The following is a 15894-nucleotide window of genomic DNA, read 5'->3' on the forward strand; positions in this document are numbered from 1 at the left end:
AAACAAAATTTGTATATCTAAAACATACATTGAATTGCTTAAAAAATCTCATTCTGACGTTTCTCAATAAAATTCAGATACATAATCAAAGAGGCTTTTCTGTATAAAGCTGTGGCTCCCAAATTGAACATCCATAATTACTGTTTGTTATGTTCCTGGTGCAATTTGCAGAGGGTCTATATATCCCTGCCTCTGCTGAATCAATAATTGTCCATATCCATCCTAACAAGTACACATATATGGTCACCACCTAGTTATTTATGTTGAAAGCATTTTGTGTTGTTCCATTTTGAGATTATATTCAATTAAATATTGAAGTTTATAACTATAAATAAGTGTTTTAGCAGGCCTGGCTGAGTGGCGCTATCCATGGTTCTGAAAGTGGGATTTAATTCTGGAAAGTTAAATTAACCTTTAACCTTTAGTTTTGTATGATCACCTGCTCCATGTTTCCACATGAGGAAAAGACAAGGCATGAAAATGAAAATATAGTGATGGTACTTGATGAATTCAATTTCAAAAAATTGATTAAAATATTCCTGCAACTACAGTGCTTAAGTTCAGTGGTTAAATTGTTTTCATAATTATTCTATAAATGTTACTTTAATAGCTGTGAAAGATATATAATATAGTCTATTTACTGTAGACCCACTGTGGTTTGTGATTTGTTTTTATCAATAAAAACATCTAATAGTCTACAGCTACACTAGCAGCTTTGAGCCGCATGCTAATGTTAGCATGCATGCTAACTGGCTCACAATGATGTTAATATGATATGTAGCAGGTATGATGTTTTTATCCTCTTATTGTAGTATGTAATCACGCCAACGTTTGCTAATTAGCATTAAACCAAAGTACAGCTGAGGCTGGTTTTAAATTTGACCTGAAAAGTTGAGGGATCAAGAATGTTTGTATAAACGTCTGTATAAATTTCACAGCAATGCATCTGAATGTTGAGGACACATTTCACTAAATATTAAAAATGCCCCATGGTGCTGCTAGAATAAAAGATTGTAATATAATGATAATGTTTGTGAAGATTGTGGAGGCAAAAATGTCCTACATGTTTTCAATGGATTATGTTTCTGACTCTTCAGACCAACTCACAGACAGTTACTCAGACTTCTCCAAAATCGTGTTGCATTTACACAGGACTTGTATGAATAGGCTACGTGATCCAATGCAGGACTGTGGCATAGTTCTCAAATATTTTTTAGCCGGGAAATACACAATACAGTATTTCCAAACCCAATTATGCATTTTTAAAACCAGTGATGTCTGTTGTAAATATTTTTCTTTTGGCACATTCTTCCAAGAATTGTTCTCCTCTGTTTTGTTTTAACACACACTCATGGCTTTTCATCGTTTACTAATCTTGCTATCCTTTCTCCTTTATTGTTTCATTTCACTTTATTTCTTTAATTCTTTGATGACTGGAAATGGAACAGGAACATCAACTTTTTGGAACAGCACATCAACAGTCTTTAATAGATCGGACTGAGAATTCATTTTAAGACAAGAAAAATGTCATGAGGATCACGTCCCGTCCCGCCAAGCGTATGATCCCTCATAAATATTTAAAATTTTGTAATTGTAATAACAGATCCTCTAAAAGCTGAGAGAGAGATAATTTATCCCCTCAATGCTGAGAGTTACACCGCCTCCAAAACCGACTGTGCAGTTTATGGTAAACTCCTTCATGTTGGCACATGTCACACAGCAGTGAACACAAGCTGTGCACGTAGCTCAGGAGCGCCTGTTTATGGATTGTCCTGTATCCTCAGCGCGCCACGCTCTGACCTGTCCTGCAGAAATCGACCATTCTCAGGTGTACACAGGTAAAACACTGTTTTAAATTGTAGAATAGAAACTAGTGTTTTATTTTAATGCATTTGCAGGTGAAGGCATGTTTTCAATTTAACGAGCGAGAGGATGATCCGAGTTTCAGTGAGTCTTTTGTATTTTGAAAACTGGGTCTGTAGTTGATTTTGACCTTAAACTGTGTCGCTGTGACCAGGCGCAGGCGCGCACACACCAACTCTGCACAACTTGCGCATAATAATATGCGTGCACTTGTTATGCGACACATACCCAAACTTCCAGAAGATCTTCGATGTGATGGACTATTATATTCACCGTTTGTTTTTTGTTTGTTTGTTTTATTGCTGTTGGTATTTGCACTCTTGACTCTTAATGGCATTGTGACTTCACAGTATAATTAAACTTGCCTTCTTCTGTGGCGCACGGACCTTATCGATCCACTGCACTGTTTTCTGTTTTACTGAACATCCAGCGTGAAACTGCTGGTTAAAAATATCATACTGAAAATACAGAGAAATCCATGTTTTTTTTTTTATTTATTTATTTTATGCCCTTACCGACTTTGTGCCGGGCGTGTGAAACGTTTGGAAGTGTGACTCACCATTGAGGCAGGTAATTGCTTCCAGATTGCACCAGGCTGTCTAACCAAACCGACCCTGGTGCAGATGTGGCACAACACGTCTGACTGTAATGTATAAGTGGCCTATAGGGAGCGCGTCAACCCGTGTTACTCACATCATGGGCAAATTCCAACACAGAGCCATTTGTAATCATATTGAAAATATCCGTCCAAACATCCACTTTTGAGCTTTGGTTTTAAATAAATATGAAATGCTGCCAATAGCCCCAGTGCCTCAGAATGTGCTGTTGGCTGAGCCGCCAGGCAGCATCCAGTTTACAGGAAGGGCTTCACTTGGCTGAGCCAGGAGTTTCCTAATCCATTATTCAATTATTCCAACATTCAGCTCAACATATTATTGTAACGGAAAAAAGAAAATATTGCTCCAGCAGGAAACAGAAACTGAAAAATAAATTCTTGCTCATGGAATTTCCCCACTCTTCTGAGGCAGCATGTTTAAGCTCCACCCAGTGATATTCAATGATGATCAAGTCAGAGAAATGTGAGGACTGTTCCAAAAAGCTGCAGCTTGTGTAATCTTGAAGTGGTCTGTGATGGATTTTGAGGTCTGGTTTTGATCATTGTCCTGTTATAGAAGCCAGCGTGGAACCTTTCACTTTCACTTTGCTGATATTTAGTGGAATCATTCTTCCCTCTATCCATGCAGTGTTTTCCTGCACATATGGTGATAAACCGTCATTATACACACAACTACTTTTTCTCAATATAGAATATTTAATATTTAATATACAATATTTAAAGTATACAAGGGAAACTGCTTGTGAAACTGCATGAATACCACAACTTATCACAAGGCAAGATGAACTTCCTCAACCAGACAGTAACAACAGTAATAGCGCCATCAAATTAAACATACTGTGGTAAACTGTTGCAAGATATCAAACCAAACCAACCAAAGTACATAATAGAGAGGAAGAGGTGAAGTGACATTTCATCTTACAACATGGTAAGGGAACAACAAACATTTGTAGTTCTTGTTATCTTCATTAATAATCACAAACAGCTGAAATTACACTCTTGCTCTCTCTGTCTTTCTCTGAAATATTTCAGCATCTCTTGGAGTCCAGCCATGCTCTCCCTTTCAACTCCGCCCCCTCTCTACCTGAGTCTCCTCCTCTCTCTGTTGTACCACTCCCCCGTTCTCTCCTGTCAGCCTGGGAACCGCATCCAGTGCGAGTCCGCTCCCTTTGTACCAGGTTACAACCTGGTGGGGGAGGGTTTTGATGTGGTCACCCTGCAGCGAAAAGGAGCCTACTTGGTCGACGTGAACACTTTCCTCACCCCAAATGGCACCTGTACTCTCTGCTCCAATCCTCTCCAAGGCAACGAGCTGCAGAGAGTAATTTAAATAGTAGATGTACAACAGTTTTATATTGTACAGCATCTTAAACAGTTTCATGTTACTTTATGCGTGCATGTTAACCATGCTCTTCTCACCTTCATTTTCAGCTGCCAGTCTCTGCAGTGGACTGGCGTGCATTCACCCAATGCAATACCAATATCCACAGCAGTGTACACACCTCGGTCAGGTACTGTACGGCTTACTTATTACACAGCATTATAATCACTGAGTTGCAAAATGTCCTTTTTAATTGTGATTCTGTCATGTAATTGTATCCACAGCTCAATGATTGATACTTACATGTCCCAGGACAGTCATGACTGGAAGGTAGGAAGACATACAATGACCTAACCCTAACAGAATAAAATTTACCAAAGCAGTCATTGATCAGTCAGTGATTCTTTCCCTTTTTTCTACTGGTGTGGCAGCTTTTGGAGCATCTTGCTGCCTAGATATAATGCATATTAATACACTTTATGGCTCAGTAATGCTCTTTTAGATCTATTGTCCTTAATATACTTGATGCTAACAGAATAAGTAATGATATGTTAAACTGAAAGCATTAAAAAAAATTATTTTATAAATGACATAACATGGTGACTATAGTTGAACTTCAAGCAGCTCTTGAGATTTTATTTTCTATTTCATTTATCAGGTTGGTCTAAATTTGAATAAGTTTGTATCAGCCAACCTGGAGGTGGGAGGAACACGCTCCGCTGCTTATAACTTTGCTACAGCCAAGGCCAGAGAGGACCGCTACACCTTCAGCACTCACAGGGTCGCCTGTAAGCATTATGGGTAAGGTGTGAAGATCCCTGCTTCACCACAGGATGTCTTTTTCAGCGAAGTTTGTTTAAATAATTTCAGATAAGATCATTTTCTTTTGTGTCTCTTCGTGTCTAGTTACCGCGTGTCGAACAGACCGCCCCTCAGCTCTGAGTTCATCGAGGATTTGGCCAGGCTGCCAAGGTTGTACAACTCTGCCACAAGGGATCAGTACGAGGAGCTTATACATACCTATGGCACACACTTCATCCGCAAGGTTTACACACACACACACCCGGCATTAGAGGACATTACATTAGAGGACTGACTTATTAACCCTAACCCCCTAACGCATGCCTTAACTTCAAAGTAAAAGTAACCTTCCCCTGACTTTAAAACAAGTCTTAACCCTAAAATTGAATGATTTATATTATGGGCACTTGATTTTTGTCCCCAAAGGGAAGGCAAGTTCCCACAATCTGAGTGTGTAAACAGATTTATGTCCCCACAATATACTGTATATATATATATATATATATACAAATACAAACATACACATATAGACAAACCACAATGATTTCCTCTTCTACTAAATAAACAACTTCTTTTCAGGTCCGCCTTGGGGGGCGACTCAGGCGAGTCACTGCTACACGTACCTGTTTGTCCACACTGAATGGGTTCTCCTTAAAAGAGGTACACAAAGCACAAAAACTATATATATGCATACAAACACATGCTGCTACACTGCCCAACACCACAAACTACTATCAGTTAATGTTTCCATTTTCCATTCTTTGTTGAAATTTGAATCATCCTGTATTTAGTCTCTTAATGACCAAAGCTAGTTTAGGCAAGCAACCCAAGTGATTGAGCATTTTGACACTTTGACAGTATTTATATAGCTTATAACCTAAACCTGCTTTATGATCAAAAAAGACATGCAAATTTCACTTTCTACAATATATAACCTTTATCTAATCTAATGTAGAACTGTTTGACTTCAAGTAATTTCTATCAATGGCAAATTTCTGTTATAGCTCTTCTAGAAGTTGATAAGCATGGAGATGGATGACAACTACAAGCAAATAACACAATGTAGAGCCAAGTGTCTTAGTATGATGTTGAGCCACCATGACCATCAGAATACCTCCAGTGCTCTTTGTCACACATTGTTTAGGTCCCTGAGCTCTACTGGAGAGATGAACACCATTCTTACAAAATATATTCTGTCAAATATTCCGTGTTTGATGATGGTGATAAAGTGTTCTGTCTAGCAGGCTGATCCAAAATCTTCCATAGGTTTTAAGCTGTGTTGAGTGACTGGTTGAATATGAGGTATTGTATATTGCTGTTCACTGTTCACAGCATAAAAGCACTATTCAAATTCCTGCTATCAACTGACTATAAATAACCCCCTTTGTCCTGTAGATGCACTCCTGTCTATCCCTGGGGGTCTCTGTAGGCCTGGGGGTGGCTGGACTTTCCTTAGGCCAACAATCGTGCACCAGATTCCTACAGAACCAAGGCAAAACCGTCATGCATGACTCTGGCCTCCACCAGCACTTCACTGAGGTGGTGGGAGGCACTAGCTGGATGGGGGAGTTTTCACTCACTCATGAAGACTCCTCCAGCTACAAAAACTGGCTGGAGGCGCTCAAGAATCTCCCTGCTATTGTTGAGTACACCATCAGGCCAATGTATAAGCTGGTGCCAAGTTGGACAAAGAAGACAGGTATGAAGGCTGCCATAGAGCAGTACTTAAAAGACAACGCCGTGAGGACCTCACCCAGTGAACCAACATGTGGGTGGTACAGTTCTAACCTGGCTCACAACTGCTGTCCTAAACAGTCCTCCAGGGGGAATCTAGTCGTGACCATTGTTCGAGCGTGGAATCTGCAAGGAGATCCAGTTGGCGTGACTGACGGGTGAGTTGTGAGGTCAGGGATGGAGATGTGAAGGTGTTTAGTTGGCTAGCGCTGCAAACGTGACACATCAAACAGGTGGAAATCAGGAATCACCTTCTGATAGGATATAAAGATTCATAGTCAGTGATTTTGTAGTTAGTTCACTTTCACCTAAGCTGTTGCATCCCTGCTCAAATGATCTAAAGTCATCAGTAAGTGAACGCATCACTGTTAAAAAAAAAAAGCACATCAATCCATACAAAAGTAAATGAACACATCACCATTCATTTGGCCACAACAGACAGTAGCACGTTCAGTTTGTTGCTAGTCCAAGTCATGGAAAGTCCAATAGGCCCATTCAGTAATCCGTCCATGGTCCGAGCAGCTATGTCCAAATCAGTGCAAAACTAGCCTATGCCAACACTCAAGTGACGAAAGAATTTACTGTTGTGGCAAAACAAAAAAACACTACATCCAACAAGACCAGCAGAAGTTACAGAAGGACGGTGATATGATGCACTGAAGAACATCTATGAAAATAAGCAGTCAATTTGGTGCATTCAGTGGTAGCTAGGTTAATTTGTGTTTCCAGCATTAATATATGTTAACAATAGTTAACTGGAACCTCATGGTGTTTGTATTGTTGATGTCAGACATCAAACAAATATCAATAAAAGATACTGTGTAAGTATAAATATGTAATTTCTTGTTGCTTTGCATTTGTTGGATATAGTTAACTCATAAATGTGCTTAAGGACATTGAATGCAACAACATTTAAATCAATGTGAAACTTTATATGTTAACTGGATGGATTCAATGTACACTTGAGTGCAGAGTCTTTAGTAAGTGTAAGGACAACTAAACAAGATCAAATGTACTGTCATGATTTATTCAAGTTTATTTTTCATTATGTTTATTTCTTTATTTTTCATAGTTCCCATGATGAGACAATTCCTTGTTTAGTCTCCGAGGATAGATCCCTTAGATTAGTATTGTTTAATACATATAATTAGCTTTTAATAAGGAATGTCCTGTGTATTACAGCTCAGCTCACAATAGCGCCCTCAGACTCCAATTAATTACAAATCAATCACTAATCATGTAATTTGTTGTTTTTCCTTGTTTTCTACATTTCACAGCTATGTTAAGATGTGGTACGGTTCCATCTACCGCAGGACTCATGTGATCGAGACAAACTCCCCCTGGTGGAACGCTCGTTACGATCTGGGCATGGTCAGTAAATCTTCTCTTTACACTTCAGCTCAAAAGAACAGGAAAGAAAAACTCTAGCCTCATCATTGGGCCTAATCAGCTGAGGTCTGATGTATTACTTACACTGTAGACTACACTTACCATTTATACCATCTGTGTGTACCTTACGGTGGCCCTGAGAGCTCAACGCACTGCAACTTAGGAAAACACACGCAAAGATATAAACATGCTGCAAATTCAGAAAACAATGCTAACTTCAGTGGAAGAACTGAAGTGATAGAATTAGACTCAAAACAGGAGGGTTGCTTTCCACCACTGGAGATGGCTCTTGGTGAGTAAAGGAATGAAGTTTGATCCTGAACTCACAACATTTCCTCTAAAAGTATTGATGAAATCCACAAGAAGATCATATCTGTGTGTACAAATGTTAAATGAATTAGACCCACTCTTCTTTCTCAAGACTTCAACTCAGTATTTGAAGGGTAATAGTGATTTTAATGTCATTTTGTATTAATGTCTTTTTTTTTAATGAAGGTGGACACACACTTAGAGTTGAAGTTTGAGGTCTGGGACGAGGACGTGTTCTATGACGACCGTCTGATATCATGTGATGTGCACGTGCGCCAGGGGACACACGAATACACCTGCTCAAATTCATTGGGCAAATTTGAGTTCAAGTTTACTCTGACCTGTGACCGTCATCTGACTGGAGACAGGTGTAACCATTACAAACCATCTCCACAGTGAGAAAAGCATTTTGGGGCCACATTATTCACAAAAACTGCTCACTTTTCTTTGATCAGGTAAAATATCATTTTCTGTTGATGACTTGCTTTAAGTGCATTGAACCAGTAACAAACAGTGTGCCAGACACACATTTATTTTTCTACTCTTTTACATCCTTTTAAGGTTCAATCAGGTATTTTTACCATTTAAATTACACATAAATTCAATCATCATTTTGAAATCGATCATATTTTCCATGAAATGTTTTATACATACTGTTGCAGGTCATAGGAAGCCTAAAAAATACCGTTTGTTTCTCTGTTTACGTATTTAAGGAAACCTTTCCAGTTCCTTAATCCTTGACATGCTTTGGTTGTGGGACTTGTCTCTTAAAAGGACAGCAAGCTATCGATTCGGGCCTATTTGAAAACTCTATTTGTCTGGAAAAGAAAACTGAATTATCTGCCGCCTTCTTCAATATCGCCTCTTAAGAAATCTTCATTGTCTTGAAGTCATTCAGTAATTCATCCGGTGCAGTGCGGATGATTTAATATATCAGCTGTATTAAATCCAATTCTGTTTCCTCTGTTCTATATACAATAGTGTCATGTCAAATGTATACCTTTTGCTGCATCCAATAATAAGCATGGTGTAACAACTGGTGTCCTGTTTTTTTTTTTTTGAGAACGAATGTAAGTTCTTCTTTAAGGAATTTCTTAAAGTAAAGAGTAAAATCTCCTTGATTTGTGTTGGTGAATCATGTTATTGATTTCTATAAAGACAGCTGCATGGTCTGGAGTAATATCACCAATAAGCACATTCAGCAGTGATACTGTAGGAGCTGACTTTAAATCAGTTCTCACTTTGAGCGTTCATCTGCAGAACTATGTGAACCCGCTTTTTATAAGGGAACTTAAAATCTGTTTTCACTTAATCAGGTTGTTTTATATTTTTGTATGTTTTACGTACAAAAAAATGTATATATATATATTTCTTTTTCTTTTTTCTTTTTTTACCATGAATACAAACCAATTAAAAAACAGGACAAACCACATTTGCAGCTGATCAAGTTCAACTACTCCCGTGTGCAGGACTCCTCACGTGACCCAACATGTGTATAAAAGTGCTGTTACCTGCAGACTAGACAGTGTCGCCACATCCTCGGCTGACACACTCTCCTCATCTCCAGCTCACTGGCGGATTTACACTGCAGGAGTATCAGAGAAACTCTGCTGAGGTTTTAACAGGTATGATCTAATTTTCCATTGAATTATGCTCGTTAATAATCCAAACAGACCTCCTGAGCTGAAACAGTGCTAAATGTCTTATTTGTGGGAATTTGATTAAACACAACTTTATTTAGAAATATGCTCATATGAGGGAAATATGACTAAGGGATCTTCCACAAGACATGACCAGATAACTATAGCTAATAGGTCTAATGCAGGACCCACCTTAGTTTATATTGTACTTTGGCGTTGCACTTAACACATTTGTAACTAATCAAGTGGATAAAAACAGGGGAGATTAGATTTTTTTGGCTTGCAGGATCTGGGCAGTTTGCCACTTTGCCTGGTTTGTTGTCCAGCCGTGGACAGGAAGTGTTGGAAACCACAATCCCATAACTGGGCGTGTCTGTGTTTTGCTTCAGCATCACTCAGCCGCTGTCATTTTCCAGTGTAAGATCATTTATAGAGCTGTGTTAGTAGTCTTTTGACCACGTGGGGGCAGAATTGCTCCAACACAAGCTGACAAACCAGCAGTGCTGAGGTATTAGTGCCTTATAAAGTCATTAAACCTCCAAATAACTGATTTTATTAAGCATGTAGGTGCTGTAGAAACAAGTTGTGAAAATAACACTAACATCACCTTGTAAGTTGATATTGAGAACTTCAACTTCCAATTGGACAAAGCAGACAACTGCCCCTGGTCACAGGGTTAGGAACCCCAGGGACCCAAAAAGCCCCAGGTTTACTTTGAATAAAATGGCTGAATTTGAACCATTAAAAAGCAAAATAAATCTTCATCACTGAAGCTTGTGACCCTGGTTTTGTAGGCTGGTGTATTTGTATTGTGATCATGTGTCGCCTATATACACTGTTGCTCATAAAGTTGGAATAAAATATTTTTTACCTCTTTCCATGAAATGATTGTGACAAGGCGATTTATTCTTGACAGATAAAGTGTATATCTTCTCAAAACTTTAGTAGTCAATCTCTTTCAAAGTGATTATTGATGCATTTAAATAAACAACATTATTCCAACTTTATATCCAACAGTATATTTCTAACATGAACTTGGACTTAAAAATACTCATTAAGTTATAAGTTTCAAAAGTTTTTATTGGCTTGAGAAAGACAAGACAAATATAGTAACTCTGATAATGCACAGTAATCAGCAGAAAGATTTCACAGTTTTGACACATGAATTCAGAAAATAATCAAAAGCATCTTTATATGACAAAAGCAGAATCTAAGATTCAAATGTGGCCCCTCCACCCAGTAAACAGGACTACTATCGCTCCAATAATCAAACATGGCTGAACACTAAACTACAACTGAATTTAAGTTTAGAAACACAGATGATGCTGAATATAGACTTAAATTACAGAAGTGAATAAGTATTACCAAATCTTTAAAACTGGAAACCGAATGGTGTGACACTCATTTTACTTAAGACTTATGTGACTGTCGGGTTCATTGCATTTGAAAAAGTAATCAACAGATCTGATTTCACACTTGGTTAAAGACAAGCCATGGAGCGTGCCACCTCAGTATGCTGAATGCATTCCTCATTATGGAGATGGTTTGTACTGGTGGCACCTGTCTCCGGTCAGGTGGCGGTCGCAGGTGAGAGTGTACAGGATCTCGAAGCCGCCTCTCTTGGCTGGGCAGGTGAATCTGTGTGTCCCCTGCCTCAGGGTCCTTGTACATGACCCCAGACGGTCGTCTCTGCCCCAGTCTTCATCCCAGACTTCAACCTTCAGACCCAAGTGTGTGTCCACCTTCATAAACAAATCAGTGAAAGCTAAATGAAAATAATATCAAAACATACTATATATCCCACAGTCAGTTTACACAACCTTAGATTTATGCATTTTTACAAAATGCTTGTTGCCTTTGTTAAATATGTTTTCACAACTAATCACATCAAACCATGAGACAAACATGGCTAGCTGACATCTGATGTTTCATAAGCGGGAATATACAAAGTACTTTATGAATGAATATTCAGTAACTGAACAGTGTGGAAAGTGGAAAGGCCAAAAGTCCTCACTAAGACCAGGAAAGTGGTTCACATCCCTCCAGTTTTCAGAGCCGACCTTCAGATTATCATGTTAGTTCATACAGCACTGAATGGTTTGGGGTCAGATACATTTCTAATCTGTTGCTCTGTTGTGACCCATCCAGACTCCTCATATCATCTGGGAGGGTCAAAGGAAAGCAGCATTCAGTTTCTATGCTACACAAACCTGGAAACAAACTCCCAGAAAACTCTGCCTCAACTCACACTTTTCTGTTTGCTGCTGCATTTTATTAAGTTAGACGTTTTAGCTTCGGTTTTATTATACACTTAAATCCAATTTAACGTAACGTAAAATCACTAAATCTCTCTCATTTACAAAACAAATTTAATTCCAGTTTTGATTTTGATTTCTTTCACTGTCAGAAATCTGGAAGCTGCTGTGTGAGAGAAGATTAACACTGACCTTGCCCAGATCATAACGTGCGTTCCAGCGAGGGCTGTTTGATCTGATCATACGGGTCTTGCGGTAGATGGAGCCGTACACATCTTAGCATATCTGTGAAATGGAAAGGAAAATACCTGTATCAATATTTGTGTTTGATGCATCACATTCACTGTGCCATCTCTCTGTATCTCGACTTGTTCTCTACGCACCCCTCAGTCCTGCCCCATCTATCTCCTTTCAGTCCCCAGGCTCGGACGATGGTCACCACCAGTCTTCCCTTCGAGGCCTGTTTAGGACAGCAGCTGGAATCCAGGTTAGGGTCATGCCAGCCACAGTACGGTTGTGTTGTTGAGCTCTTGATGCCGTGGTCTTTTAAGTACTGCTCTATGGCGACGCTTCAGTCCTTCTTTTTTGTCGGTTTGGCACCAGCTCGTACAGTGGTCTCAGGGAGTACCGAACAACATCAGGTGATCCTGAGGGTTTTCAGCCAATTTCGGTAGCCCACGGAGTCGTTCCTGGTGAGTGCAAACTCCGCCACCAACCTTTGCCTCCTACCACCTCTGTGTAATGCTGGTGGAGTCCAGAGCTGAACAAGGGGAGATGCCCTGGTTCTGTAGGACTTTGCTGCAGTACTTTTGATTAGAAGACAGTTTTGATCTTTCCCAGGCCTACATTGATACCCTGTGACAAGCAGCTGTGCACCTAGATGACAGGAGGGGATTTTAGATGTTGTTTTTTGGTACAGAGTGTGTTTACTGGTTTCACTAGACATGTGTGCTACATATACCGTGGAAGAGGAGAGGCCATTCAGTCTGGACAAACAGGTACGTGCAGCTGTGACTCGCCTGAATCGGCCCCCAAGATAAACCTAAAATTACACACAAGAAATGTTGTTTATATTTCAGTATATATATATATATATAATATATATATATATATACATATATATATATATAGACAAGATTATGGTGCGTGTATTCCTGTGAAATCATTAGTCAAGAAGTCAAGACATTAAAATTGAGGGTGTGTGTGTGTGTTGTGTGTGTGTGTGTGTGTGTGTGTGTGGTGTGTGTGTGTGTTGTGTGTGTGTTATGGTGTGTAGTTTGTGAGGTGTATGTGAGTTTAACCTGGCGGATATAATGTGTGCCGTAGGTCTCTATGATCCGTCTGTACTGGTCTTAGGTGTGGTCGCTGTAGGAATGGGCAGGTTTGCCAAATCCCTACTGAATTCATAGCTGAGGGGTGGTCTGTCTGAACACACGGTAACTAAATGCAAAAAAGACAGCACAACAAATTACCTGCCGTGTACAAACCTAGAGGGTAAATCAGACATTCTGTGGTCATGTAGGTGGAGGTCTTCGAACTACCCTACCTGTAATGGATACATGTGGCTCTGTGAGTGCTGAAGGTGTAGGCGGTCCTCTTTGCTCCTGGCTGTAACAAAGTTATATGCAGTGGAACGTGTTCCCCCCACCTCCAGGCCGACAAACTTCTTCCAATCGAGTCCCACCTGATAAAAGAGGAGGACATGAGCTCCTTGATGTCCAAATTGCAATAATCAGGTTGCAGTATATTGAGGGGTCTGTTCAGCCACATCACAGAAAAGCTTCATCTGTAAGTTTTTGTAAGTTTGTCTGAGATTTGTGCTGCCAGCATTGATCTTTATTACCATACAGTGTTGAAATTACAGCATTCATTTTGTTTTTACTTAACTTCCCTCTCTCTGAGCATATTATCATTCTGAAGTCCAGTATTCAGCTCAAAGACCACTGTGCTGAAGCACGATCCTCACAGAGCTGCTTAGTGTGGATGTAGACTCTTACTCTTGTTAGATTTAGGTTTTTCGTTCACAGAGGAACTTTTCCCCTTATTTTACACTCAGCACAAGTTTTGTGAAACTGATGTCCTTGAAACTTCAACAGATAAAACTAAGACTACCTGTGTGGCATGCAAAAATTATAGATTTTTGGTGAACAAATAATGAAATAAAACAAGTAATTAAAAGAAATTGATTATTTAAAAAATGAACATCAACAATAATATATATACATATATGTATACACACACACACACACACACACACACACACACACACACACACCACGAAAGTAAAAGTGTTTCATACTTTCCAGTGTTGCTTCCTCATTTACTGTGTTGGAGAAGTAGTGAGCTGTGGACACAAAGTACAAAAGTATTAGAATCAAATAATATTATAATTGACCATAAAAGCACTTATTATGCAGAACAGGCCATTTCCACAGTTAGAATATTATTGTATTATAATTATTGATGCAAAGTCACTTTAATGCTGCATCTGGTAAGAGACAAGCTAATGTACTTCATATGGGAAAATATATGTTAGTTAGTTAGTTTGTTTTATTGTCCCAAGGGGAAATTCATTTTCAACAGTTCTGTACACAGAAACGCCGACACGTGCACATTACACATCATCACACAAACACACAGTAACCACTAAACACATGCAACTGGTGTCAAAAGCTCAGTTCTTCTTGCTAATTCAGCTTCACGATGCATGTTAGAAAATATTGCACTACAGATCTAGAAAAAACCCTCAAATATATAAAATGCTCACAGACACACTGAGTATTTATGATTCTCATATCACACAATACCTGACGGAAGCTGATGCATGCCATGTTACAGAATGAACACACATGCAGCGGCTGAAACATGCGCAGCCGATTACAAAAAGTACTAGCAGAGAGCGGCAGCTGGAAAGTTCAAGAGTGGAGACCGACCAAGGTGAACATGTTAACAATAAGTGTGTGGTGGACGTTGTGTGTGTGTGTGTTGTGTGTGTTGTGTGTGTGTGTGGTGTGTGTGTGTGGTGTGTGTCAAATGAATTGCTCTGTGTGTAAAGTTGTCTGATTTCAATTACTTTCTGGCAGGCCGTTTTTGCCTTGAAGAGGGTTGGCGTCGGAGGATACAGTGTGCCATTTGGGGTGGTGTAAGTCTTCACGTCGATCGTGTAAGCTCCCTTCCTTCGCAGGGTGACGACATCAAAGCCCTCCCCACCAGGTTGTAGCTGGGCAGCACAAGGGAGGCGGACTTGCACTCCGGCGCGTGACCTCAGCAGGAGAGAACGAGGGAGTGGTGCGACAAGTAAAGAAGGAAGGAGACTCAGGTAGAGGGGATGGAGTTGAGAGGGAGAGCATGGCTGGGGTCAAGAGACACTCTTATAATGTTTCACACAAAGACAGAGACGAACAGTGAAGTGGAAAATCAGTGACTATCATTTCAAGCTGTAATGTAATTATTCTATCAAAGTTATCAAGCACTAATAATGTTTTGGTTAACAGGCTTTTGATATCTGTATTCCTTATAACGTTAGCATACATGTTGAAGGGTTTCTCACATTCACCAAAACCCATCAAATAATAACTGATTAAGGAGTTTGGAATAAAAAAAGGTCATCGATATGTAAGAATGCAACTAATGAATATCATTATCAAATTATATCTGTCGAATATTTATTTTACGATTATATATGTCCAATTGTCAATCAATTATTTAAAAAGATCCTCATGCAGAAGAGTTAATCAGTAGATGTTTTCAAGGCGTGGGTTGTTGGTGTTTGAGTCATGTTGAGCCGAACAGGTCCAGAACAAAGACGTTTCAGGTTTAATAATGATATAAAACAGAGAAGAAGTGTTTGACAAACAAATGCATCTCACGGTTTTTGCTTGACATAATAACGATCTTAAAATGATGAACATTATCAGAAATAAGCTTGCGTGCAGATTATTTTTATGTTTTAGATTGGCTCAACAG

The 15894-nt window shown here is 39.4% G+C and overlaps 2 protein-coding genes across 2 annotated transcripts; one reads left to right on the top strand and one right to left on the bottom strand.

The window, feature by feature from the left end:
* The first annotated feature begins 1753 nt into the window (after window positions 1-1753).
* Window positions 1754-9034, top strand: LOC111216535 (perforin-1-like). Its single transcript, XM_022738062.1, has 10 exons — window positions 1754-1838; window positions 3512-3800; window positions 3911-3990; window positions 4085-4130; window positions 4459-4601; window positions 4707-4845; window positions 5181-5261; window positions 5997-6493; window positions 7613-7706; window positions 8220-9034. Exons 2-10 carry the CDS (start codon window positions 3531-3533, stop codon window positions 8430-8432), a joined length of 1563 nt encoding a protein of 520 aa, XP_022593783.1. The 5' UTR covers window positions 1754-1838; window positions 3512-3530; the 3' UTR covers window positions 8433-9034.
* Window positions 9035-10987: 1953 nt separating this feature from the next.
* On the bottom strand, window positions 10988-12190 carry LOC111216720 (perforin-1-like). Its single transcript, XM_022738342.1, has 2 exons — window positions 12121-12190; window positions 10988-11415 (listed from the first exon to the last, which is right to left on the bottom strand). Exons 1-2 carry the CDS (start codon window positions 12169-12171, stop codon window positions 11206-11208), a joined length of 261 nt encoding a protein of 86 aa, XP_022594063.1. The 5' UTR covers window positions 12172-12190; the 3' UTR covers window positions 10988-11205.
* Window positions 12191-15894: the final 3704 nt, after the last annotated feature.

This window comes from Seriola dumerili, unplaced genomic scaffold (assembly GCF_002260705.1).
Source record: "Seriola dumerili isolate Sdu_G_001 unplaced genomic scaffold, Sdu_1.0 BDQW01000035.1, whole genome shotgun sequence".
NCBI classification, from domain to species: Eukaryota; Metazoa; Chordata; class Actinopteri; order Carangiformes; family Carangidae; genus Seriola; species Seriola dumerili.